Source organism: Chaetodon trifascialis, chromosome 7 (genome assembly GCF_039877785.1).
Source record: "Chaetodon trifascialis isolate fChaTrf1 chromosome 7, fChaTrf1.hap1, whole genome shotgun sequence".
NCBI classification, from domain to species: Eukaryota; Metazoa; Chordata; class Actinopteri; order Chaetodontiformes; family Chaetodontidae; genus Chaetodon; species Chaetodon trifascialis.
The window spans coordinates 8,287,719-8,315,246 of NC_092062.1; the positions used below are offsets into that span (position 1 = coordinate 8,287,719).

Consider the following 27,528-nt stretch of genomic DNA (forward strand, 5'->3'; position numbering starts at 1 on the left):
AAAGGTGTGGATGTGGATGGAATGAGGACAGGAAACGGCTGTATGCCGTCACTCGTCTGCAAGACAAAATTTGACTGACGGATTCCTCAGCCCTCCAGAAAGTGTCAGGGCGACCGCCTCAGCCCTCAGGTGACTCTATCCTTCTCTCTGATTTGCTGTTCCCTCACTACTCACTCACTACTACTTTTGGCTTTGTGTCCTTCAAGCAAAGCTATGAAAATAAGCAAGATATCTCTCCGGTAAGGCAAAATGTATTTTTACCAGCATTTCATAGAAATAGTACTGGATAGCAATTTGTGTCGTTATAAGGCACCCCAAACACTGAAGACATCAAATAAAAAAAGACAAGGTCATTGAATGCTGATAGCTTTATTTGCAGCGGGGGTGGCGGGGTGGGACCACACATAAGTTTAGAGATCATGTTGAGCATTCCTAGTGAGGCATATCTATACTCTATAAAGTGAAGGTTCACTCTGTAGTGAAGGGTCAGTCATGGTCTTCTTGTCCAGGGCAAAGGACAAAGGTCAGTGCCCAGACATGGGGTTTGGTCAGTGCAAAGCTCAGAGGGGCGTGGAGGTTTAAGGCCGAGAGGAGGTCACTTGGGAGATCGTGCTGGTCAGTCATCATCTGAGTCATCGGCTGCTCCAGTGATGGTATAGGTTTGTTCCTGGTGGTCCATCTCCAGCACGTCATCCTCATTTTTGACAGTTCTGTCCAGAAGGAAAGAAAATGAAGAGGGCTGAAATAACCCAAGGAAGCTTATTAAAACTGTTAAAAAGGATGGACCTTTAAGCAGCTGTATATCTAACCAATCATAAAGCAGATTGAGGAAATTATGTTTCAAGGAAATACAAAAGATACCTGATGGTACCTTTACCTAATGAGCACCGTCCTTCTCTCCGTCAGCTCCACAGCCTGCTCTGTGTAGGCATCATTGCTGGCGTCATGTCCATTGGATCCATATCCCATGCCGACACCACTGGTACCACTACCGATCTTCCCTGTTCCACCAACACCTGACAGTGCACCTACATCACCTCCAACCACATCCTCCTTTCCTCCACTGCCTCCAATTCCACGACCCATTCCAATAGGACCCATTCCACGATCTTTACCTCCATCCCGATCTATGCCTCCACCAACTCCATCACCCATCCCTCCGCCAACACCGCCATTTCCTCCAGTGAAACCCATGCCACCAGAGTCTGCAGTGGCACCACCTACACCCATTCCAACACTGTCACCTTTGTCTCCAGCACCAGGGCCCATACCTTTAGCCCCAGTGCCCAAACCTGCAGCACCCACACCTCCAGCCCCAGTGCCTAAGCCCCCGACACCAGCACCAGCACCCATTCCACTGGCACCAGAGCCAACACCACTCATTCCACCAGCACCCACTCCTCCACTGCCTTCACCAGTAGCCACATGCCCCACACCAGCTCTTAATCCTCCACCCTCAGCTCCCATGTCTGCCCCACCTGCCCTTCCAGCAGGACCCTTCCTGTCATCTGGACCAGCACCAATTCTTCCACCCATTCCTCCTGGACTAGTGCCCATGCCTCCTGCACCGATGCCCCCACCCATTCCTACTCCACTCCCTGTGCTTCCAGCAACCCCACCACTACCTCCAATTAATCCACCACCCATTCCACCAACACCGCCCATGCCTCCTCCACTAAAGCTCATTCCAGCACCAGCAGCACCACAACTGGTCAGAGACAGTGTTTGCACCATGCCAGAGAGACGCAGATCCTCTCCTTCGATAAGTTTTCTGTAAGAAACATATGCAAAAAGGGACAAAACTTTTGTTTAAATTGATTTACATATACGTCATAGCACTAAATCCATTTACATTACATTATTTTTCCTTCACCTGTATGTTGTGATCTCAATCTCCAGAGACATCTTGACATTCAGGAGGTCCTGGTACTCACGCAGGTGCAGTGCAATTTTCTCCTTGGTGGATTTCAGTTCAAGCTGCAGGGCCTCAATCCGAGCCTGTCAGGTTAACGGAGGCATAAAATAACTGTACGAATGAAATATTGTGGTGGCTTTGTGTCTGCATGCATGTGAGTAAGTGTATGTGTTCACACTTGACTGTGGTGTGACCAGGTGTGCGCCCAGGGACCCTAACCTGCAGGTCTTCCAGTTCCTTCCTGTACTTTTCTTGTGTCTCTCGGATCTGAGCCTCAAGAGCTTCATTCCTGGTCCTCAAGCTATCCAAGTCCCGTTCTTTGCTTTGGATCTGAAGATATTTGTATGCAATCATAGTCACTGGAGTCATTTAATATCATTTGTCAATCAGTCTTCTTTTATCCATTTTCAATTTTGATACTCACATCCTTTCTGGCACCTGCTATTTCTTCTCTAACACTTCGAACCTTATCCACATGCCTTGATGTCTTATTGTTCAGATCTTCGAATTTGTTTTTATACCAAGAATCCATTTCCTAAAAACAAGGGATAAAAAAATCACATAAATGTCATTTGTAACACACAGAAACTTCTGACAGTGCAGATGTGTGATTATTTTACCTGGAGATTTTTGGCTGCAATGTCGTCGTACTGGGTTTGGATTTGTTTCAAAGCTGCTGCCAGATCAGGCAGGGTGAATGCACTCTGAGCTGAGACGTGAGCTGCATAGATCTGTTTCATAAGCTCATCAATTTCCTGAAAAAACAGACATATCTAGTAATCATGAAAATGGAAGGCAACCTAAATATGTAAATCTGACGTGAAGATGTTATCCACCTGCTGATGGACCCTTTTCAAGAATTCAATTTCAACTTCCAGCTGCTCCAGCTTCTTCTCCAAGGCAATGCGTGAAGAGGTGGCTTTGTCAACATCCTGAAGAAAACACGGCATTATTATCATGTTGATTTTGGACTGTAAATTAACTTGATGATGGGGGAGATATTGGCTAATGTAATGTTGTAATGTAACCTACTGGACGGAAGGCTTCAATATCTAACTCGGCTTTCCTCCTCAGCTCCACTGCCTCCTCATATTTGATTTTGATTGCCTCTAGTTGAGCCGCTGTGGACTCCTTCGCCGCCAAGGAGATGTCCTGAAAACCAAGATGCCAGAAGTAATGCAGTCATCTATTAGATTTGGAGGTGTGTGCAAGGGTGTGTGCAAAATGTAGATCAGCCTCTTTTGCATTTTATATTTTTAATTCATTCCTGTGTGCATGTGTGTGTTTGTGCGTCCAAATACATAATCAAGTCATCTCATCTGTGCATAAAGCATAGCTAAAGACAGCTGTACTCCATGACACCTTAACACACTCAGGCACCCCTCCATTTGCCTGCCAGAAATAAGCCTGTTACCAGGTAAAGAACCTTGAAAACACCAAGTTGACGTCTTGTATCATTGCTTGGATGGATCCTCTACAGCTCAGTGAGGTGTAAACCTCGCCCGAAACAAAGAATTGACTCTTTATGCTCTATTGAGCAACTGAAGTTTAAAATAAGAAACGGGCGATGTGTGGGTTGGAGCATTCTGTCTCACCCGCTGAACTCTCATCTGGTCAGCAATCTTTTTCAGCTCCCTCAGCTGTTCCTCATATAAGAGGCGTAAACCTGTTGGCTTCTCAAAACGGTTCTGGTAGGCCTCGATCTCTGCCTCCAGTAGCTTGTTCTGCTGCTCAAGTGATCGAACCTGTAAGGGCAAGAAAACCTCTGTGATTTCAAGTCTACTTGAACCACAACATGATTCCTGTCCATGTGCTCACAGAGCTGAAAGTAATATGTTCCCATTTTTCCTAATTTTTCAACGAAAGGAGTTTTTAGCCAGGCCTGACAAATCTATTTATGATTGAAGAGGTAAAAATGTGGTCAGTTTGAGAGTTGTCTTACCTTGTTAATGTATACAGCCAGTCTGTCATTGAGGACGATCATCTCCTGTCTTTCACTTGTGCGGGTGTTGAGGAATTCTTGGTTCTCAGCTGCAGCCACATCCAGATCCACTGCAGGTTCTCCACTTGGCCCAACACATACCATGGCTCCTGCACTCACACTGAAAATCCACCCATCAGCCAAAGACATTAAATTTGGAGGAGGAGATGGCATATCATGAGAAAATGCGAACATTTCATGTCATAGGAAGTGCTCTAAAATTGCTTGAAATACATCGGGGGAAGAGGTAGCACTTACTTTCACATGAGTTAAAAATGTTACATCACCAAAGGAAATTATTATCTAACTGTATAGCCCTCTTACTCATAAACATTATCTGTCCATATGTTGGCACTGTAGCTGGCAGAGCTTACCCTGCTCCAACCATGCGAGACCTGCGTGCGGCTGAGACGGTCCTTCGTCCCACTGACGCCACACGCATGCTGCTGGGCCCGGTTCTGCAGGAGTAGCCGGCGGAGGCATGACGGGTGTCTCTCCTGGTGGGGGATGGGCTGGACACCCTGACCTGGTAGGACGAGGTGCTGCTGTCCTCAAAGTGACGCCGGTAGGATGAGATCCTCTCCGGGCTGCGGCTCATGGTGGCGGTAGCGATTTGTGTTTCCTCTGGTTCTGTCGGTGGTTTACTGCACTTCACTGCTGTTCCACCTTGTTTGCACTCCTTGATTGTCAACCCTCAGGTTTTATACTTCTCATTGCCAGCCGTGCCCCAGCTCTATCAAACACAGCCCAGTTTATGAGCCAGCACTTGTGGAATCTTGAACCACTGCAACAACTCAGGCTTGACCTGCTGCTCAGATATCTGTCAGCAGCTTGTGAGGAGCAGAGCTGGGCTGGGACAGTGGCTGGTGATATCAGTGAAGGGTTAGTCTCATTAGTCTCTCTGCAACATACAGAGTGATTGTATATCAGGCTCCATTTTCTCAGAAGCATAACGGGTTTGACCAGGATCATAGCACATCCACCACCTCAGAGCCCAGCCCAGCACTAAGCAGCAGACAGACAGACAAGCAGGGTCCAGTCAGTCAGAGCAGCCAGTAGGTGCAGCACTGATGTGATCGGCTCTGATGGGACGAGGGAGTTTAATTGAATGCTGAGCAGAAGCTGGAGGGAGAGCTGATGAGGCTGCAGAGGAACAAAGAGCCCTGGCAAGATTTGACATAAATTAGTACTTATTAGTCTGCTCTGTTTTCAACATATTAAAACCAGAGTGTGCAGAAAAAAGAAAATGGAATTAACGGCTTTTGAGGGAAAATAAGGAGGCAGAAGGGGCGGGGGGGACTGTAGTCTGGAGTTTACGGTTGACATAGCACAGTGATATGAGGGGAGAAAGCAGTGGACAGGTCTTTTCAGATTGATTTAACGTTGACACCTATGGTGTCACTTCATCAGGGGTCAGTAAGAGCTGCACTGACCTTAATATTTACTGTAAATATTAACTGCCAGCAACATTAATCCTAATATAAAACTTAATGCTCAGGTTTCACACAGAGAGGAAACCACAGAATGACCAGAACATAGATTATAACCTGTCCAGCCAGGCATTGTTTTCTTTAGCACATTTAAAAAAACAACTTGTAGAATGATTTTTTATTTATTGTTTTCGTGAAATCCTGGCTAGATGTTTTGAGCAAGCATCTATTCTTTCCCACTGACCTCAGATCTCGCAGCAGCATGGGACTTTTGGGAAGAGGTGGAATGAGTTATGTGGACAATCTATCAGCACTAACCAGCTCTTTTCATGTTGCAACTAAGTAACAGAATGCTGTTTCATGTAAGCAGAAATAGTATTAGCACTCCCTGAGCCACATTATTTACTCACGCATGTGGAAAGTCACTCATGAGGTAAGTTTCCTTTTCAGTGTCAGTGATTCACAAACAACAAGCTGCTTCTAAATTTTGTGAGGGACTTGGATTACATATAAATCTTGACTACACCAATCATAAGAATAAAATTTGTATGTTCTATTTGCACTTTGAGCTTCAGCTGTAAAAGGGGGAGTTAATAGGGAGCAAGGTCCGCAGTCATGGTCGATATGCTGTAGCAGTGGCATTCTTCTCAGTTGAAAACAAGCACATTCATTATTAAGAATGAAAGACCCTGTTAACGTTTTCTGGAGAGTGGGTGACAAATTCATACCGAGACACAGCAGATATTAGACATGGTCTTTCAGTACTGTAGATCATCTTAGCCCCAGTAGCTGTCACGTCAGCTAGGTACAGAGTCACAAATTATCCATATAAATGTATTATCACTGCCTTTTTAATAGACCTGTTGGAAGAGTACATAAGATGAAAAAATGAAAAAATGCATTAAAAAAAACACAAACTAAATAGTACTGTTATAGTTTGATTTATTAAATGACTTTGGCAGCTACACTGGCAGTTCTATCTACAAGCAGCAATATAATACAATACATCAACTTGAAATGTTGACTTGCTCACAGTAAGACCTCATTTTAACTCACAATCATATGCAGTTAAGTAGTCATTTGCATAGATAGTCTGGAAACTACAACTTCATTCGCACTTAGCACTTGACTGTCTATCAGAATTTGTAGTAAGGCTTAGAATAGTCACTGGTTACATATTTGTTTGTTTAGAACTTGTACAGCTGAAACAAATGTAAATTTAAAATAATTTCAAAACTTAATTTAAAGTAATAAGTAATATTGCAATAGTTTTGAATGATGTGCGATTGCTGATGTGTGATAGACCCTCTGGTTTTAGTCTTTGGGATCCCGTGTTATGTCTTCTCACTTTGCAGTCTGATTCTGGATCAGGTTTTCCCAAAAAGAGCTTTACATATCTTTATTTTCTGTTCCATAATCCCTGGATCACTTTTGTTGCTCATTATTCACCCAGTCTTCCCATCCACCCGGGTAATGCCGAATACTGAAAAAGAGAGAAGAAGAAAGAAAATGAAGGAAATGCTGCATCAACAGAGGTGCGTCAAAAATGAAACTGTACTTGTGTTTGACTTTAGTTGTGTTAATATGCTGCAGTTAATAATTTCATTGTTAGCTTCTTCTCTACTTTTCATTCAAAAACTGGAGTGTGGTAAGAGCACTGCATGATGGCTTGACATAATGCAGAGTTCAATAGACTCAAGTTGGATGAACTTAACACTGCCTTGTATTGAAACATAACTGTCAGATATAACATTCAGTTAACTTAATTCAGTCATAAAAAATGCACTGGTAGAACAAAAAAAGAGGCACACTTACAATAAACAACAAATCTTCATTCGCTATATGTGATTACCATGATTAATAATTTGTGGACTTAATGGGTTTGTTTTTTTTTTTTGGTCAGGCAAATGTCAAGAAAACACGTCTCACTCTTTGTATCCCAGCAAGGCGGCTGCGTCAAGAGCTTTCTTGCTCCTGATCCCGGCCAGACAGCTGAACACTATGTTATCAGTCTGCTTGGGCATTTCACCACCATACTTTTCTTTGAACTCTCCCGGACCCAGCTGGAGGGCGGTGTTCAGCTGTCCCACTGCAAAGCCAAGGAAGTACAGAAAGGTCAAATATGGCCAGTAAGACTTTAAATATGTGCTCCTAGGTAGAACAAAACTTTGGTGGGTCTGCTGTTTCTGGGACCTTGTAACTAGTATCAAAGCATTGCACCTAAACACACCACCAGGATTATCTAAATGTTGACCTTGAAGAGAGTTAGGAGGCATGTCCTCCCTCATACAGATTCATCAATTCACTTCAATTCAACATTTTTGATTTGACACAAAATGTAATGTTGAAGCAACTTTGCAATCAAATGAACCTGCCACAACAAATACCTGCAACAACAACAATTACATCATGACATACATTCAGAATCACTGAGGATGAAAAACAATAAAGCCTTTTCCACTTCTGTCACTGAACGCTCCATCACTGAATGCCCCCGGACGTGCCCAAAGTTGACCGATAGACAGCACAATCTGCCGGAAACCACAATTCTGTACTGATGTAGCAAGAGGACCTGACGCCTCATCCCTTTTCTGTATATTTTAGGTAGAACAATACTCACGAGGAATATTAATTGACCCAGGGATGGCGCCGAACTCCCTGAGCTCCCAGGGCTCTCTGACATCTATCACGACAGACTTCCCGCCAGCCAGGAGCTCCTTCAGCTGGTTATAATTCACATGTGTGGCTGGTGGCCCTGAAGTGAACCTGCGGAGCAGCAACTCTGTAGCCGAAAGCAAAACAAATAAACATGTGACAATATGAACTATTTCAAAACGTGACAGTGACTAACAAGCCACAGGCAGCAGACAAGCTAGCAAATGAATATAACAGTACATGTAAAACTCACTTTTGTAACCGGGTTGAGAGCTGTCAAGGGTGGACGCTGAGCGTCGTCCTCCCGGGACGGAAGCTACAGGGGGGACCGTACTGTTCCATAACAGACGAGGGGCAGCCCCTGTATACCGCCAACACCCTCTGAGAGCCATATGTGATCGATACACCTAATGTCAACAGACCCCCGTAAACACGCAGTAATGCAGCGTACGTGAGACGACAGTTACGTTCGCTCTGTTCACGCTCAGTTACGGTGACTTGCGCGTGCGCAGAAGTGTGGATCGTCTAGAGGACGACTTCCTGTCAAACGGAAAGTCATTAATGATTCAAAGGTCAAACCAAAATGAACATAATTGACTGGTATATGCACTAACCTCCAACCATTGCTCTAATTAATTGACGAAGTACATGATGCATTCGTCGGAAAGTCAGAAAAATTAAAACCATACGACTCTGTACATCTGAACATCGACTTATGAACAGTTCACAAAATACATCCATGCCCCGTGCCGTCAGGTGTAGTTTCACCAACCTTACATATGGTCTCTGTAAATAAAACATTATAACAAACTCAGTCTAAGTAGCTGTAAGTGTATTTTAAAACGCTGAACAACCCCTTGAAAGCCTCGGGACCCGTGACGCTTGCCATGTTTAATGAGATTTTCCATTGTCCCTGAATGCAGCATTAGGCCAAACTGAGCTGCCGTAGTGCGTCACATGTTGACTTGGGTTTGCTAGTTGATGCTACCGAAAGATTTACAAAATTTACAAAGTCAAAGGCAGAAACGAGGAACTACTGGGATAACTGTTGTGTTGTTGTCCGCAATCTGTACTTTTGCTTTGAAATGACGTAACATCTCCTTGTATTGTTGGATAAAACACACCTGTTAATGTTTTCTTTATTCTGACAAGCTAATGTAGCTAGCCTGTTTGCTAGCCAAGAAGAGTTGACATCTCAGCGTTGGCTTCAGGTTAGCTAACATTGTCAACATAGGAGCTAAATTAAAGAGGTGAGTTCATAACGCTTTTTCGTTAAATCTTACTGTGGATACGTTCTTCAATCATTGTTTACAATCCTTTGATAAACGACAGAAGGCCTTTCATGCTCTGCTAAATATGAGAACCGGGGCTATTTCAAGCTTCGGAACAGTGTCATTACCCATTACTAGGTAACGTTAGTTATCATTAATATAATATCACCTTTTTTCTGACCGGCTCTGTTTATTCTCAGTGACATGCTTTGCAGTCCGTAAGCACTTAGGCCGTTACACGTTATCTGTTGTTTTGGCTCAGTGCCCTTGTACAATGGTTTCGAAATGGTAATCTGAATGGAGATAAGTGACTTTTAGTCTTAAGGATGCTTCAGCGCGGTCGCATGTATGTTGTGTGAACAATGTATGAGCAGTTTCAAACATGCACACAAACAGGCAATGTCGGCTCACAGTCATTGATGACATTTAAATCCTCTCTGCTGGAGTACAAATGCAAGACATCAGTAATATTTCACTATACAAATACTTCTCGCTTAACTGTAGCAAGTATTCAAAGTATTGTGTGCCTTAATAAGTAAAGACTAAGAGTAAGGCTAGTTCAAGCTGTACCACGTTTAAGTATCAAAGTTGTTTTGAGGTAATTCTGTGTCGTAACACCTGTGTTGGTCCTCCATCTTCCCATCCAGAGCTCCAGATGCGGCTAAAGGACCCCTTCTCTTTGAAAGCCGCCGACATGACTAAGCGGACTAATAAACCTAGGAAACCTCGAGATGAGGAGTCATCAGATGAAGTCAGTGGTAAGTCACTGAAGCAGTACAAGACACCAGACAGACAGACAGACAGACAAGTTAATGCTGTGAGGTTCTAAATTGGAGTCCTAGCACAGCGGATAGTACATGGGACTAACTCCTTACTTATGCTCAAAAAGCAAGGTATATATTTAAGACACACAGCTTTACTTTTTGCAAAAAATTTCATCAAGTGATTTACAGAGCACCTTCATCCACGACCCATGTTAGCACTGGAAACACAACATTGGTTTTAACCGCAACAGTAATTATATTTTTGTCCTTTTTGTCTGTTTTTTGGAACTATGAAGTTTAAGAAATTTGTCCTACTAGACCGGGACATTAAACTGTGTATTGATGAAGCCCCATGACACTAGTGGAATTTCTTTTGCAATAAATAGGACTGTCACAATTTGGAAACTTTAGTTGTCCAGGGTTCCATCCACAATCTAGTGCTAAACCAATTATACAGAAAAACAGTAAAGAAAATGCAAAAAAAAAAAAAAAAAAAGTGCAGGTCCATCCACTTATTATGCAACTATCACAAGTACCGTAATAAACTACTTAGAAACAATACAGCAAACAATGATTTTAAAATGTATATAATATGTGTGTGTGTGTGTGTGTGTGTGTGTGTGTGTGTGTGTGTGTGTGTGTACATACATACATATACATATATATTACAGACACAGACACAGAATTTCTGACATTTGTCAGCATGAAACAGACTTACACACTTAACAAATGTAACACACACATATTACTCTTTCACTGTTAACACAGTTGAATCATTGAACTTTACTTTACTTACTTACTTACAAGCCTGCGAATTGGGGAGCGAATGTCAAATGTTTATCATGGCTAGCAAGACAAAATCAGCAGTCATGGCTAACACTAAAAAGTGATGCTAGCTAGCAACACACTAGTCACAAACTAACAGACACACCAAACAAGCAATTCAAATGCCACACAAATGCATGACTGACTTACTTTTCTACTTTCAAAACACTCTCTTGAAAGTCTCCTCTTTGCTTAGGAAAAATTCTTTTGACTTGTGTCATTGCAGAGAAAGCTTCATTTGGATGTAACTCCAGTTCTTCAAGTATGCGTGCAGCCCTCTCTTATTTTAATTAGGAAAATTAATTCACATATTCTAACATTGTCATGCGGTTTACTCTGCCAGTTGGGGACCCAATAAAAACAAGTCTGTGCCCCATTTTGGGTCGTGACCCTTACTTTAGGCAAGGCTGCATGAAACATGACAGAAGAATACAGCATGAGATGACATCATTAAAAGAGCACCAGTCAACCCTCAAACGGTGGAAAACAATGCGGAATTAGTGATTGAAATATGACATCCAGCTGTTATTATACAGGTGAATGGACATTATTCAAATAGTTTTGCAACATGATCACTGTCAGCTCAAATAATTGCAATCAGGCGACTATGTAGTCAGTTTGATAGGGCTAGCAATGAAGACTATATACGCTTCTTTTATCTTCTGCTTTCTTTATGTTTTGGGAATCTCCCACCGTGTAAAATTTAGAACATGTGTTGCGCATTTTGTTTTTTAACCAGGGTTGACTTGCCAGCATGTGAGTAAGGCAGTGGACCTGAACTCAGTGAAGAAATCAGTGCTCTCCAGCATGTGGTTGGTGTGCTCCGAGTGCCTAAAGGAGAGGACCATGATCGATGGAGAGCCAGCAGCTTCCCATGACATCGTGGTGTGCTTAAAGTGTGGTTTCCAGGTAATTATTGATTTTTCAGTATAGAAAAGCTCACACTGGGGCTGAGCACTGTGAATATTCACAATATATTTGGGATGTTTTTGATATTAGAAAATGAGGAACATTGTCATTAATAACCGAGAATAAGACTGCCATCATGCATTTACATAGGCATTCATTTACGTTAATACACATGTAAGGAACCCACATTACAATATAATGATGACTAGTGAATTGTTTGCCCAGAAATTACAAAGAGATATGTACCAGTTTTCTCCTTGTTGATGATGACAGATAAACTTTGATACAGATTTTTGTCCAACAGCAAACAAAATCATGAATTCGACACGACTTTCGTGTGTTGTTGTGGCTGTTTTGTGTGTGTGTGTGGGGGGGGTGTCATTGGAAAAAGGAACGACTGCATGTTTAATGAGAAATATGTAATTTGATTTCTGTGTTGTCTAATTATTATTTAAAATGCTTGATAAAGTACTGAAAGAATGCTCACGTTGCTCTGTTCACATGTATGGCCAAATTTGGTTATTTTGATATTTGAACAAAACAATAATGACACATGAAGATATTGTTCTAATTAGACAAGTAATAATAATAATTAGGCAAATGTAAATTATTGTCAGAGGGCTTGAAATTATATATGTGCATATGTGCTGTGGGTCTGAATGTATTTTATGCTTGTTAACAAAATTTTATAAACTGAACAATCTTACAGGGCTGTAACCAGTCAGGGATCCAGCACGCTGTCAATCACCACCAAGCTTTCCATCCAGAGTCTCACTGCATCACTATCAGCTTGAGCACGTGGAAGGCATGGTGAGAAACCTCAACACTGCACTCGTTAGAAAGGCCAAGACTGCACACCCGGCCAAAATTGTGTGTCAGCTTGAGATAACATGCATCATGATGCCGCCTGTGTGTGTGCTTATGTAGAAAACAACAGCCGTGGGTGTTTTGACCCACATCATACACCTCATTACTGTGTGTGATTCTGTTCTCAAATAAACTTTCATTTCTTAAATTACTTGAGTTCCACTGTAAATTTGACAGCAACTTTCTGTGTTTGTCTGTGACTCCTTGTCATTGTAGGTGTTTTGAGTGTAACGAGGAGCTCTCCACTCACTGCAACAAGAAGGCTTTGGCTCAGACTCTGGACTTTTTACAAAAGCACTCTGTCAAAGCAACATCGGGTAAGATGTTTGGCCTCCCGGGCGTCAGTGAAGTCTGTTTGATGTCAGTTCAGTCAGAGTTTTATGTAAACATTTATTTAATTTAGCAATCATGTCTTCAGTTATTGTAGAATGGGATTGGCCTTATGTATGAATGGTACATAATTCTGTACAATAACCTCCAAGGTCCACCTGTGCACCAGAGACTAACAGCAGAGTAACACTGTGACTGTATACCAAACTGTTACAGGCTGTCTTGTTACAAGTTCCATGGCTGTTGAATGAAGTTCCTGTAATACAGAGAAACTGATTTAACCTGGGCACATAGGTTCAAATTTGTTACTGTCAGTGATCCACCTACTTACCAGGAATTGGCTGCAGTACACCTGCTCCCCCTGGTGGCAGTGGTCATCTGAATCCACAGATTTCATCCTCAGTGTAACAGGCTACATGTGTATGTGATGGCTGAGGCCAGCCTGTGTGTCTGAGCTTCTTAAGGCTAACAGAATCTTCTTTTTCAGTGCTCTCTAAAGGTAATAAAATTAGAATACTTTGTTTTTCTACTTTTTATAGATATGTAAATGTAATATAGCATATAGAGAATTTGAGTTTGAAGAGAGTTTTGTTGTAGCAGGTTTTGTTCATACTGATGCTTGATGGCCTGACGGCCTGACTTAGCCCTACTTTCCATCTCATGTGGTTTAACTTCACTCAGGCCACCTGTGCCCTCCTTGCCCAGTCAGTCAGCCATATACATATTTCCCCCCAACCCCCTTTCCATACGTACATAGTCACACACCGTCTGTTGTGTACCTCTCCGACTTTGTGCCGGCATGCTGAGAAGCCTCTTCACAAGCAGTAGCTTCTGGCTGATCATGGTGGTGGGCATCACCACTTTTGGTCTTACTGGCTGCCTCAGTCAAGCCCAGTGGCCAGAGGCCAGCCACCCTGGCCCAGCAAGACTGGCCTGCAAGTTGTGGGATTAATGCTGTAGCAGTCCCCCCACCCTCACCCCCACCCTGCACATTGCATGACTGCACACATTAGAAGAATTAGGCGCTTGAGTGATGCTTTACGGCTGGGTTCCCTGAAGAACAAGAGCAGCTGCGTGAGGTTCAGCCACTGCTCTGTCGCTCTTTGTCTTTCCATCGCTATCTGTTTCTGTCCCTTGCTTCCTCTGTCGAGCCTCTGTATGTCTCACCACCTCTGGGCCTGTGTGCTGCACTAGTGGGAGCCAGGGTCCTCAACAAGTCGGCGCAACTGGATCCTAACAGCTGGAGTGCACTAACTCTCAATGGACACACACACAGATTTGCAAACAGAATACAGAAAATACTGATCAACTCCAGCAGATGCCCTGTTTTCTTTCGACCTGTATTATACACTTGCTGGCCATTACAAAAGATTTTATGTTTCAGTTATGAACTTCATTGAATTTGTGTACCACAATATCTTCTTTGCAACAGAGAACACAAACTCTCCCTCTAGCAGAATCTGAATAACTCTTATATGCCAGGTGCATTGCATATCCAAGGATTTGCAGTTTTTACAGGGCTGCAGTATATAGTTTGTGTTAGTGAGCTACACCCGGGCACACAGGCTTGAGGGAACAAACGATATTTTTTATAATGTAGTTAGAATTTAGATTAGTACTATACAGTTGGTTGACAGATGTCGACATTTCCAGGTTCCAGTTTCTATCTCCATCATACTGCTCGTTACAAACACATTCTTTCAAGTTAAATATCACCATTACTATTCAGTGTTCATATTTCATATAGTTTTTTCTAAGACGAACTCATGCGTAATCGCTCTTTGAGCCAGATAAGCAAAGAAGACTATTGATGAGACATTTATATATGTCAGTGTATTTGTGGAGCTGCCAACCAGGTGTCCACATTGGTGGCAAATGATCTGCTAGCTGGGCAGTTGATCCCTACAGCTTCGCCTCTTTAAATTACCTGTCACCTTTCCTGCCACCCAATTGTTCCACACCGGTCGGCCAAATAGGTATGGAGGCGGGCAGCCATTGTTGCAACAAAATAGGTGGTTGTTGTCTGTTGAGGGGCTTGTGAAATTGCATTTCAGTATGAAGGCCATGTTTTCAGAAGAAGCTGCTGTTGTACTGTTTTTCCTATAGACCACGCCACAAAAGATCCACAGCAAGGATTTTTTTTCAGAATCTATAATAATTTTGTACAACAACAGTGCAGGATAGAAAGAAAGTCGATTAACTGTGCTCTCTCACCATCAAGGCCTTCAGCTCAAGTACCAGAGTCCCAGTAAAAAGCGAATTGACCTCAGGGAGCTAGACTTCAGCTTGGAACACAGCTGGGGAGCCTTTGTGGAGCAAATTAAATGTTGGTTAGGGTTAGAGTTAAGAGGGTTAAAATATTGGTTCTGAATAGGCATCGGAGCTTGTTTCTCATTGGAATCTGTTAATTCTGTCTTGTTTTATCATCATTATCAGTCCCGATATTACCATATTATATTATCATACTGCAAATTTTCATTTTTAATTTTGGAACTTAAAGAATCAGATTATTAGCGACAGATTATTAATAATATAGCTTGATGCTGGTGGTCTGTTTTAAAATGTGATTCTCTGTGTCTGCAGGACATTCAGTCATAGTTTTTAGAAACATTCAGACAAATATTGTTCAGTGGACCCCTGGCATTGGATTGGCATTGAAACAAAGCTATATGTATTAAACAAAAGTCTCATCTTTCAAATAAATTTGAGGGATTTAGATAATAAAGCAATAAAGCTTAGTTTGTGTGTGGTCGAGCTGGGCCATGTGGCTAGAAAATAATCATATAGCTCTAAATCTCTATATTCAGCGTTTTCTCAAACATAGCTTTAGAGAGGGATAAAGGTTTAAAAATAGTTTACACGAGACCAGACCTGTATGTGTTTCATGAAACATGTTAGTCTTTGTTTTATGTTATGTTGTTATTTCTACATTCTACTGAACACAGAAAGCAGAATTATGTAAAATTAGGTCCTGACGATAAGGTACCGTACGATACAGTTACAAATAACTTAAACCTAAAATCATCAGAGTAGGTTGTCACAGCATTGAGCGCATCTGTTGTAGAATTGTATTTTTACATCCCTCTGTGCAGTGCAAAGTGTTGTCGTGGTAGTAGGGTCGCAACTCTATGACATTTTCACAACATGATGCCTAAACTGTTTCAGAAAATACTATTTTCACTGTATGACAGTATACAGTATTACACAATTATTGCTATTATTATTATTATTATTATTACTACTACTAATTAATATTATTAGTGATAGTATTATTATTAGTAGCAGTATCATTAGTTACAATGACCCTTAAAGGAAAAACAAAGGTTTTTTTTTTGAGTGAACAATTAATTGTAGTTTCATAAAGTAATATGTCCAGACAGACATGAAACTTGATATAAACTTAATTAAAAAAAAAATAATAATAAGACTAATATGGTACAATTCAGTACAGTAGATAAGCAAATTTACCTGGTGTGATAGCTATCAATTTTAATACCACAGTGAAACATTAAACCAGTCCACAGCTGCAACCCCACATTGTGGGAAGGTTATCATGTTTGTTTGTATGAAGGATATTTGCCTTCTGTTTGTCTGCACTGGCTGTTGGACTCTGAGGACAAAATATTAAAACTGGCATCCAACAGAATGCAATTTAAGGAACAGTCATGTGACTTGATACTGTATATCCATTGACTTCCTCCTCTGAGAGACCTTGGCCATAACCTTAGACTTAAATTGATGATATAGTGTTGTGTGATTACTGCACTCTTATTCACCTGATTTCCTGCCTCTGGTTGTTCATTTTGGAAACCGTAGTCCCTAGTTTACTGTCAGTTTAACTCAGCCGAGTTGGTAGCCAGTAAGATGCTTGTCCCCTGGTGGTGCCTTCATGGAGGTAATCAAGCTTGAGTCTGTCTTTATTCCCACCACCGCACATGAAAGTAGGCCAGATAGTGGATAGCAAAAGCTGTGTGTATATATGTGTGTGTGTCTAAGGAACATGGCACTGGGTTCTCTTGGCCTCAGATGGCAAGGAAACAGGCTTTTCATGCCCTGCAGTCACAACAAATTAGCGAATTAATAAGACATTTGGTGTTGCCTGGCCTTCCTCTTGACTGCCTGCTCTGCATGAAAGGAGCTGGCCTTGGCCCTCCACACTGCTGCACTGTAAATGAACATAAAGGCATAAAGCCCACTGGCCATACAGTTTGACTGTCACTCAGTCCAACTGCAAACCAGATTAGCAAAGCAATGAAAAAGTCACTCAAAAAGCCTTTTTATGGAAAACAAACATAAAACTTTGAGATCCTTTTGTTTTTGGCTTTATTATATCAACAAAGTGCCTTTGAATAAAAAATGTCATTGTGCTGTTACAGAAGTAGACTGAAAAGAACAGCAAATATTGGTGTAAACAAACTTGAAAATGTTTTGTTAAAGACATTGTTTCATGAGCTTGCTTCAGCTCGACAAACGTCACAACAGTGCAACATACATAGCAGAATATTATACTTTTCGAGAGATTTCAGTTAAGCTTGTGTGGTTTTTTTTCTATTGCAGGCACTCTAGTACTGATCTCTGTAAAAGTAAACAAGTCCCATGTTTCTTTGTGTATCTCTTGTGTGAAAAAGAGCAGGGAGTGCTGGAGGTGTTGGTGTACATGCGTGCATGTGGGCGATCCTGAGCACCGTGAAGCTTTCCTCTACCCTGGGGAAAGGCTCCACAGTGTCACTGCTGCCCATACTCGGTGGCTGAGCAAGGAGGGCCAGGTGGTGGTGCCGAGTGCAGCACAGTCAAGCGTGGACGCAGCGCATGCTGACATTTGCCTTTGCTGACTGCTGCAGGGAGAGGAAAAATCTGCTTTTCCATATGCTTGTGCTCGTTGCAACCCTTCCCTCCACCCACTGCCCCTCCTGCCCTCCTCTGCCCCCTTCTCCCCAGTCTCAACCAGATGGCTCCCTGAACATTGTTTACCTTGGGTGACGGTCCCAGATGCAGAGTGTGTCCATTGGCATCCCCATTCCGCCCAGTTAGTTTTCTCATTCCTCTGCTCCCTTTTAGCTGAAGTGCCAGTCGCAGCTCTTACACTCAAGTTGCATTAAGTCTGTTGATTTTGTGTCCCCGCTCACAAACACCACAACAAGTACACACACACTAATTTACACACTGTCTTTCTCTCTCAATTACTTTCTCTTTTGCTCAGTTGTTCACACTTGCGTAAACACATCTCTTCACACCTTCTCAGTGTCACACCAAATCTCTAAATACACAGTTTCCTTTCCTGATCGGGGCTGCAGTCTTTCCCAATCTCCACTTGTTTTCCATGCGTTGTGTGTGTTGACATATGGGAGATCCCTTATGGCTCCATATTGAAAATGAAAATAGGCCTCCAGATGTTGCCAGCACAGAGGGCCAGATGCAGTTAACCCTACTGGGTGGAGTGCCACAAAACCATGTAGTCCCAACAAGCTGAACCTCACCCCTTCTTCGTCCCCTAACTAAATAATGGGCCGTTAATGCTCTCTTCATTTCTCTTTAGCGATGAACATTTTTTGGTGAAAGCAACGTAGATTTAAAGCCAAGTGGTGGAGCCAAGAAAAATATCATAATTCAGCAGACCTGAGACAGGTGTGTGTGTGTGTGTGTGTGTGTGTGTGTGTGTGTGTGTGTGTGTGTGTGTGTGTGTGTGTGTGTGTGTGTGTGTGTGTGTGTGTGTGTGTGTGTGTGTGTGTGTGTGTGTGTGTGTGTGTGTGTGTGTGTGTGTGTGTGTGTGTGTTTAAGTACAGCAATAGTGTTTTTTCTTATCAAATCTGTTTAACAGAAAAAATGCCCTTTTACCCCCATTCCTTTGAGTGGAATTTGATTGAGAGGATGAAATGCAAATTGCTAGACCACGAGTAAAAAGCCCACAGTTCACATTCCAGTGAGTGTGACCAGGGCTAATGTCCTTGGCCTTGAGGAGGAAAAGCTCATTGGGTAGCGGCCAGCAGCGGGCTTATCACTGTTGTGGGTTGAATAGCTTTTTCAATAAATGTGTTGTGCTCAAGGAGTGGTTCTATGAATTGAACATGTGCTAAGGCAAGGCCATTTGTGTGATGAGGAGAAGAACAGTGAAAGTAAAGGTGCAGGTTGTTGTGATGATTATGATGGTTTGCGGTTCAGTTGAATTTCCTTAGTTTGGATATAAGCGGGTTCAGGCCAGTGAAGTCAGTCAGGCCTTGCTGCTAGCCTGCTCTCTTGACTGGCTTACACTGTGTGGGTGAAGTGCTCATGGAGTGATGTCTTTTTATGTATACCAGTGTTAAGTTGATTTCTCTACAGCCTGTAGGCCTGAAGGCACTCCCATCAGTCCCTGTAAAAACTGTCCATTTTGCACTGGTATGTCTTGGGTTCAGCTTTCAGCAAAGGAACTTGCAGTTTCATTTACTATACTCTAGAAAACTTATTTTCTTTTGATGATTTAATAGTCTGCCTCCGAAGAATGGATGAGTCACTGCACAGCAGCGGACTCTCATTCAGTGACCTAACCCAGTAGTACTCAGAGGCCAGCAACAGCAGAGAGGCAGGGGCAAAATGTCGTGTAGAGCCGGAATATTTTCACATCTAACTCTCTGAGTGAAGGGTTTCTTTTGACTAAACAGTTGGCAGTGGAACAGTAGAAAGACTAACCACAATGGTTTTGGTGAGTGTTATTTTGTTTCTGTTGAGTCTGAATTGAAGTGTGTTTTTCACGATGAGTTAACAAGGCAATTAAGCTCGTTTTAATGCAGTGAAAGAGAGGTACTGGAGAATCTAGAAGGCATACAGTTGTTTTTTAACTATTTGTTAAGAAAAATCAGTGTAAGAATGTTTCCTTTCTTGACATTTTGTGAGTTAATTTTGTTTACTAATTTGACTTATAAACAGAGCAAACGTGACGATTGCACACATCTCCCAGCTGAAACTATGTGTGGAACAGCCGCACACACAATCACCGGTTGTTGGGCTGATGGTGGCCGGTAGGAAAATTTTAAAATCTCACCCAACCCTCATCTTATGGAGTTGTTAATCGTTCATTTCTTGTATTATGCTAGAAACTATGCAGTATGTGTGGCTGGCTAGTGACTCACCGTGGTGTGTTCAGTGTTTGATCACTTGATTTGAAAAATAAGCAAGTGAAATTGGCATTGACAACATGTGAGCATGTTATGCAGACGGCACTATTTTAACTGAAACTGCAGCCATCCTGTCGACCCTTTTCTCAGTTTTTTCCTTTTTGATGAGATCTCTGCAAGTACCAGTAATCTACTGTATGTTCTGCCATTGAGGGACCATGTATTATTTTACTGAGCTTGTCATTACTCATGTAGCCATATTGTCCCGCATGAAACTAAATGCCTGGTATTTTTTTGGGATCTCTGCCTCAAATTGCACCTTCTAGAGAAGGTTATTCTCCGTTCATTCATTGCTTCACTCATCTCCTTCCCTTAACTTTAAATCCATTAGCACCACCTCTGTTTTTTCATGTTCTGTCTGAACGTAGTGTTTTTACTCCACCTACTTGTGCACTTTTGGCACGTATCTGAAGAAAAATATAAAACAGCACGTCAAAGATGACACAGTATAGCTAACCAGTAACCTGCGGCTGTGCCTTTCGCTGCCTGAGTAGGAGATGTCGCTATTTATTTAATTGATCCTCGCTGTCCACCATCTTTAAGGTAGCAGATAGCTCCGTATTTCTGCAGGTAACATTCATCCGTGGTAAGTAGTGTTTCACACACTTCTGCTGTGAAGTAGACGGGAGGACGCTGTAATAACATTTCATGAAGAAAGACTTTTTATCCCTCTCCTGTGACAGTGACCGCAGCACATGGTCTGAAAATGTAGGGCATAAAACCAATGTCTGATGATCTTTACAAATGAAGGCTCAATAATCTGATATGAAGCATTCATTGTCTACTTCACAGCAAAGACTTACGTTTTGATTGTTTGACCCAAAGCTGTGGCTTTAATCTCACTAGTCTTGCTGACTGGTAATGATTTTGGCTGAATACATGTCACTCAATAAATTATGTGCATGGGGTCTTAACCCCCTTCTTCTGTGATCTCTGTTATCGGATTCCTTATTCATTAGCAAATTAGTAACTAATAGCATGTGTCAGTAACATGTCATTGGTATTGAGTCGTCATGGTGTTGGCATTATTGTTAGCTGCTGGCACGTCATCAGCTCACACAGCTACACTACCAATGCCAGTCTGTCCCCAGCAGACTATCTGTATGTCACTGTTCTGACCATCTGTGTCTGAGTTCCTGTTTAAGGTTAGTTTTCATTGGTGATCAGGAGTAACAGCTGGCTCTGGAGAGCCATCTCTCCAACCCCAGCCCCCACTCCCCCCTCACTAACCAGCGGAAACTTCTACAGCTGTCATCTGCTTTCCCAAATGACCCAGCTTTCCTTCCAGCTGCCATCCAAGCACCCAGCTCCCAGCCCTAGTCTCGCTTCAAGGCTTCAAGGCTAAGCCCAATTTTTTCTCCGTACTGCCGCAATCCCAATTTAATAGAGGCCAAAATTTTCCAGCTGCAAGACTGACTTCCACCCTCAATCACAACCAAGTTTCAACTCAGCCACCATCTCAGCTCTGTCTTGAAGCTTCTCCGCCAAGTTTTGATACCAAACATCCCCTGAAAGCTAATCAGGTTTTAGAAACAGAATCGTTTGTCAATTTCAAAGACTGTCCACATGTCATAAATCCATACTGTACCTGTAATTTCCAGGCTTGTATCTCTTGAATCATTTTACTAATACACACTGTTTTTAAGTTTCTACTACTGTGCATCAATGACCTGTTTTGCTTTTCTGTGTTCCAGGAGCATCACCCAAGATCATCAAGTTGCAAGAGGAACTATCAGATTATACTGACCTGCCCAAAGGCAAGAGTCCAGCCGTCAACAGCACCTTGGTCCCTGTCAAAGGCATAAATAACCTCGGTAACACCTGCTTCTTCAACGCTGTCATGCAGGTTGGTATAATTACAGTATATGTGTCAGTTCAAACATAAATATTTTCTCTGCATGTGTCTCTGTGCTGTTATGGAAGGAGAATTTAGAAGAAAGAATTTAGAAAATAGTGACATGGAAAAAGCCCAACATACTGCTCATTTAAGAGTTTTATCATGTATTATGAAATATGGTATGTTATAGATAGAGTACTTATTGATCCCCGAGGGGAAATTACAGAAATGGTAATAGGTCTTAGTACACTATTTAGTCAGAATGAATACCTTAGGAAATAAAAGACGGTGTGATTAAAGTCATTGTAAATCTGAAAAAGTGTAAAATGAATTCCTCACTACAGGTAACCTGCTTGCAAGTCATTGCTTTATCTCAAGAGACCATGACATTGAATGGAAAACCCTGTGACTCATTAGGCTAACAAATCAGTGTACATATTCATGCCTTTGCAATGAATAAACACCTCTCAAGTAGGGGGCTGGCCTATAGCAGACTATGTTACTTTCTGCCGCTGACTGTGAGTGTAAACAGGCCACGCCTTGAGGTCATTTTGAAGTATATTCAATACAGCAGTAAATGCAGTGTCGGTTTGCCCACGTTCACCTGCCTATACACGAGTGGCACTCGTACCATACCATACAGTACGGCTATAGAGCCTCCCCAGTCTTTTTTGGTTGTGTCATGGTGACTGAAAACTGACATGCCTCCTCAACAATGAAGCTGTTTTTTTCCGCCATTTTGTTAATCACCCTCAGGGCCTTCCTCATTGATTGAAATTTGAGTGAGTGCGCTTTACATGCTTTCCCTCCCTCTCCCTGTCTGTTTGTATTGTCTCCTTGAAAATTGCAATCTTTCTGGTGAAAACACATAATTGTCAGAGGATGGGCTGTGTCTGTGTTCACAATGCCAGCTCCATTGTGCGTTTTCCATAGCAACTGTCTTCATTGCCAGGACGTGACAAAACAAATACCTCTTGAAAGGGAAGGAAAAAATGTTTCTCTAACATGAAGGGACAATGACTGCTTTAGGCCATCTCCTCACCAAGGATCTTCTCCACATTTCAAAATCACAGATCATAGATAGATTTGAAAGCCTCTTTCAGAATAATGAACTCGCCACAGGTTTCTTAAATTCTGCTAAAATGGAGGTACCATTTCACAAGGGTATTTTAATTGACCACATTGAATTAGCACAAAGCTAAGTGTGGATACTGTTTCGTATCTTTGAAGGATTCTAACTTTTTTTGTTGTTGTCTTCATTTGATGAATGCTAAAATCACTGCATACAAACAGTTTGATGATCCACTCCTCTTGTGAATGGTACTCCGCTGCTCTGTTGATCTTATGGCAAACCTGAACAATGCCTTTACCCAGTGCCATTCATCCATGGATGCATTGAAATGGTCAATAATTGTGTTGTCCCTGCAGAACCTGTCTCAGACACACATGCTCATCGACCTCATCCAGGAAGTGAAGGAGAAAGGGTACAAACTGAGGATCTGCCCCCCTGTGGAGACCAATCTGGTACAGTTTGCTGTCCATCTCTTCTAATTTCCTGAAGCCTTAGTTGTCTAAATTGAAGAAATACAAATGACTTTGCTTTTGAAATGATCATCCTAATGCTGGATTTGTCTGACCCATTGACCCTGTTATGATTGTGTTTGTGTTATTCATTGGATTAGTAACACTTAACTCAAAGTTAACAAAAAATAACTCTTGAAAGTATTAACCAATTAATTAGTGAATTTGAAATTGATCAAATATAGAGCTCATTCTTTGGTAGTTTTGGCAACTTTCCATAAGTAAATGAACAAAATCAACTCTTAAGTTGTTCAAAACTGTTATTGTCTAACTTGTATTTGGACAAAAAGTTATTGTTATAGCTGGATCGTGTTTTGTAAATGTCTTTTAAATTATGGAAATGAATGTCTTACTTTCATTTGGTCTCTTCACATTCCAGAGTCCATTGACAGTAACGCTGCCCAGTCCAGAGCCCTTGACTGCGGCCATGTTTCTCTTCCTCCAGAGCATGAAAGAACCAGGGAAGGGCCCGCTCAATCCCAAGATCCTCTTCAACCAGCTCTGCCAGAAGTAAGGCGATATTCTTCATATCAGTTTGCATATTGCATATTTGCATATTTAATCTTGGGGCAGTGAAGTCGTCGAACTGTTCCATAATTGTTGGTATGGCAGTGCTCTTATCATCACAGCAGCAGTTTATAACACAGGAGCCACAGCTTTCACCTGCTGTCATTCCCTCACTGCTGCAGTGACCGCGTTAACCAGCCAGACCCAGGTAGCACCTGGTCCCAGCTGAATACCTTTCTGAGCTCAACATACACAAAACACACCAAAGGCACAGTGCCTCATCAAATGTGTAGCAGCAGCAGCAGCAAGCTCTTTTTCTTTCTGCTACTTGCCGCACTGCTGTGCCACCTGTGTTATATTTGATCCAGAGCAAGGTCTAACAGGCTGTGTGACAGGCAGAAACAGCCCTGCATTTGTGAACTTCACAGTTGTTTTGTTCTCTTTTATGAACAGTGTGAATGTTTGGTCGGCTGGGTTCTTTTTTGAGCATGGTGCACTGCTGGTTGGGTCCACCCTATCTGTGTATGTGAGTGGGGGAGTCTTGCACTGTTTAGTAGTGCAGGTGGGTAACCAGGGTATTTGATGTTGGATGACTGGGCACATCTCTGGTGCGGCTTTGACAGTTATTCTGGTACCTAGCTTTTATCAGATAGGCCTCTGTGAGTGTGTTGTGTGGGAGTGTGTGTATGTGGACTGCCACCTCACCTGGTACCACCTCAGCCTGCAACAAACATGCAGGCAATTGTGCATTCAGACAGGAAGCGTTGCTCAGGCCTTTATGCATTCATACATGACTAATTTAAAGTAGGACTAATCTATTCCACTGACATGCGTTTGAATAGAGTGAAATGACTTTAAGCCTCAGTACCCATTACTCATATGGTACATTTATACCACAAGTGAACTTTTTTTTAAGGCCAGTACGTAATTGTTTTGTACATCCATACAGTAAACAATGATATGCAGTCCTAATATCCACTCACATAGTTTTTGGTGCTAAAGCAGGATGTGAAAGAACAAAACAAACAAACAAAAAAACAAACAAAAAAGCCTAGGGATAGTGCTCAATTGATAAGTTGACTGACAAAAAAATCAATCTGCAACAATTTTCCTAAGAAAAAATATTGTAAAAGAACCAAGAAATCCCACACACTGTTGATCATTTAAACTCATTTTGATTACTCTAATCTTTGCATCTTGCCTGGAGTTGCAAGCGTCCAGGTCTGTACATATGTGGGTAATTAAAATTCTTGAATCTTTTGCCAAGAAAAGTGGTGGCTTTGTTCTGTGTGACCTTGTTATTTTCATGAAAATACCCTCTGATTCCAAGTGGTAACACTCAAAACAAGATACCAACAGATAACAATTTTCAACAAAGTCGCACCAAAAAGGCTGTGTCAGATAAAAATCTTTGACTATGAAAGCACCAAGAAATCAAGATTGACATTGTGTGGGATTTGTTTGTTCTCTAACAGACTTTCTTGTTTGTAATAACTTTTTCTGTATGAAAAAGACCAGTATTTCTGGCCCCAGGTTCTCACATGTGAGGATTTACTGCATTTCTCAGTGTAGAACACTATAATATAATTGAATATCTCTGGAATTGCACTTCTTGTCTGACAAAACAAGCAATCTTGAAGATGTCACCTTGAGCTCTGGAAACTTATGATAGGCATTTTTCACAATTTTCTGACATTTTATAGACTAAAGCTTCAGACTAAAGATACAGTCATGGAGAAAAATGATTAGACCACCCTTGTTTTCTTCAGTTTCTTGTTCATTTTAATGCCTGATACCACTAAAGGTATATTACCTGAAGAATACAATGAACATGACTAAAAATGCAGCTGATTCCATAATACTTTATCTCCTGTTTGACACGTTTAAGCTTAATTGTATTCCCAGGGTATATAAGAGGCCATTTCATGTCATAAGCAGCACTGCACATGCAAAGGCCTACAGTGGTTTCCTGCTTACATTCAAGCAGTAGCACAACTCAGAAGTTGTCAGCTCTCACATAATGCCTAAAACAAAAGAATTATGTGAAGCCACAAAGGCAGCCATCTTGGTACTGCTGGAAATTGGCATGAGTGAGAGACAGGTAGCCAAAAAACTGAAGATCTCCAAGACAGAAAAAGCAAGCCAAACATGGTACTACCAAATTGCTAGCTGGTCGAGGCAGGAAACGTTTTTCTACCCCATGAGAGGACTGTGGACTCGTCCGTTCCTGTGTCAGGAGTCGTCGTCAGACCTCCAGGGACTTTGAAGAAATGTGAGTTGTTCAGCAAGGACACTTCAAAACCAACTTCTTGAAGCTGGTCTGAAGTCACACAGGGCATGGAAGAAGCCCTTCATCAACGAAAGGCAGAGGAAGACCCAGTTACTCTTTGCTAGGAATCACAAGGATTGGACTGTTGATGATTGGGCTAAGGCTCTCTTCAGTGATGAATCCAATTTTGAGTTGATGCCCACTCCAGCCAACTTACTGGTTAGGAGGAAGCCTGGAGAAGCCTACAAACCACACTGTCTTGCCCCTACAGTAAAACATGGGGGTGGATCGGTGATGATCTGGGGTTGTTTCAGTATGGGTGGAACAGGGCAAATGCAGTTGTGTGAAGGGCGAATGAAACAGGTCACATTCAGACTTTTGAAAACAGTCCTCTTCCATCAGCTGATAAACTCTTTCCTGCTCGAATGACTGGATTTTCCAAGACAATGCCTCTTGCTATACGGCAAGGTCAGTTAAAGCCTGGATGGAGAACTGTGTACTTGCCAACAAAAATGCACACACATACCCATGTTCTTTCTCACCTCGATTATTACTTAAAGATGGACATTTTGCTTAATGTCCACCAGCCTGTGAAACAGATGCAGTAGCAGAGATGCTGAAGCACATTGTCAAAGATGAGTAAATGCGACAAAATTGTGGCTAAATCTTATTAGTGGTACCTTGTAATCATTTTAATATTCAGTGTTCTAAATGACACAGGAGAACTGGAGATTTATTGCACTTTCAAGGCCTTATTCACTTGTATGCTTTTCCCTCTAACATCCACAAAGTGTACATTGTTAAAGTAGTATTCTGAACTCTCACATGCATCTCCACACAGCAACACGTCTATATTCAGTCAGGTCTAAAGCTTTGAGCTGATAGGGCAAGTTCAAGAACTGCTGCTGTTAACTGGGACATTTTTCTCCATTTTAGTGACCTTTATGATGGCTACACTCTGTGAATCTAGCCTATCATCCTCACCTGTCACTGCAAGCTTGTCACTCAAAGAGGATTGCCCTTGGCCTGTGGGGACTGAGAATGCTTTTCCATTTCTCATTGACAGACAGATTAGTGAGGATTTTTGACTCAGATCAGGGACAGTTTGAGTGTTGGGGCTCTATTTTCGACTCCACTGCCGGTATTTTCATGCAGTGCAGGCAGGCGCACAGCGCACTTGGTATTTTGGTAAACCGAGGCGCACAGAGGTACGCCAGGATGGGCGTTGCGGTGCAG

At 42.1% G+C, this 27,528-nt stretch overlaps 3 protein-coding genes across 4 annotated transcripts in view; 1 reads left to right on the plus strand and 2 right to left on the minus strand.

Annotated features, from left to right (window-relative positions):
* Positions 1 to 616: 616 nt before the first annotated feature.
* Positions 617 to 4,494, minus strand: LOC139334328 (desmin). The gene is made up of 11 exons (XM_070967144.1): positions 4,271 to 4,494; positions 3,858 to 4,017; positions 3,511 to 3,660; positions 2,948 to 3,067; positions 2,752 to 2,847; positions 2,536 to 2,670; positions 2,340 to 2,450; positions 2,135 to 2,245; positions 1,874 to 1,998; positions 878 to 1,771; positions 617 to 710 (listed from the first exon to the last, which is right to left on the minus strand). Exons 1-11 carry the CDS (start codon positions 4,492 to 4,494, stop codon positions 617 to 619), a joined length of 2,220 nt encoding a protein of 739 aa, XP_070823245.1.
* Positions 4,495 to 6,252: 1,758 nt separating this feature from the next.
* tstd3 (thiosulfate sulfurtransferase like domain containing 3) lies at positions 6,253 to 8,497 on the minus strand. The gene is made up of 4 exons (XM_070966699.1): positions 8,235 to 8,497; positions 7,947 to 8,108; positions 7,256 to 7,415; positions 6,253 to 6,809 (listed from the first exon to the last, which is right to left on the minus strand). Exons 1-4 carry the CDS (start codon positions 8,371 to 8,373, stop codon positions 6,752 to 6,754), a joined length of 519 nt encoding a protein of 172 aa, XP_070822800.1. The 5' UTR covers positions 8,374 to 8,497; the 3' UTR covers positions 6,253 to 6,751.
* A 405-nt stretch (positions 8,498 to 8,902) lies between these two features.
* The window catches only part of usp45 (ubiquitin specific peptidase 45), a 35,709-nt gene continuing 17,083 nt past the window's right edge, over positions 8,903 to 27,528 (plus strand). The window contains exons 1-8 of one of the 2 annotated variants that reach the window (XM_070966692.1): positions 8,903 to 9,231; positions 9,900 to 10,010; positions 11,581 to 11,750; positions 12,460 to 12,560; positions 12,834 to 12,934; positions 21,793 to 21,944; positions 23,364 to 23,459; positions 23,896 to 24,026. In XM_070966692.1, the coding sequence (XP_070822793.1) occupies positions 9,908 to 10,010; positions 11,581 to 11,750; positions 12,460 to 12,560; positions 12,834 to 12,934; positions 21,793 to 21,944; positions 23,364 to 23,459; positions 23,896 to 24,026 (854 nt within the window). In that variant the 5' untranslated portion in view covers positions 8,903 to 9,231; positions 9,900 to 9,907. Of the gene's footprint in view, positions 9,232 to 9,899; positions 10,011 to 11,315; positions 11,378 to 11,580; positions 11,751 to 12,459; positions 12,561 to 12,833; positions 12,935 to 21,792; positions 21,945 to 23,363; positions 23,460 to 23,895; positions 24,027 to 27,528 lie in introns of those variants that run through there. The other variant, XM_070966693.1, reaches the window with a different exon arrangement.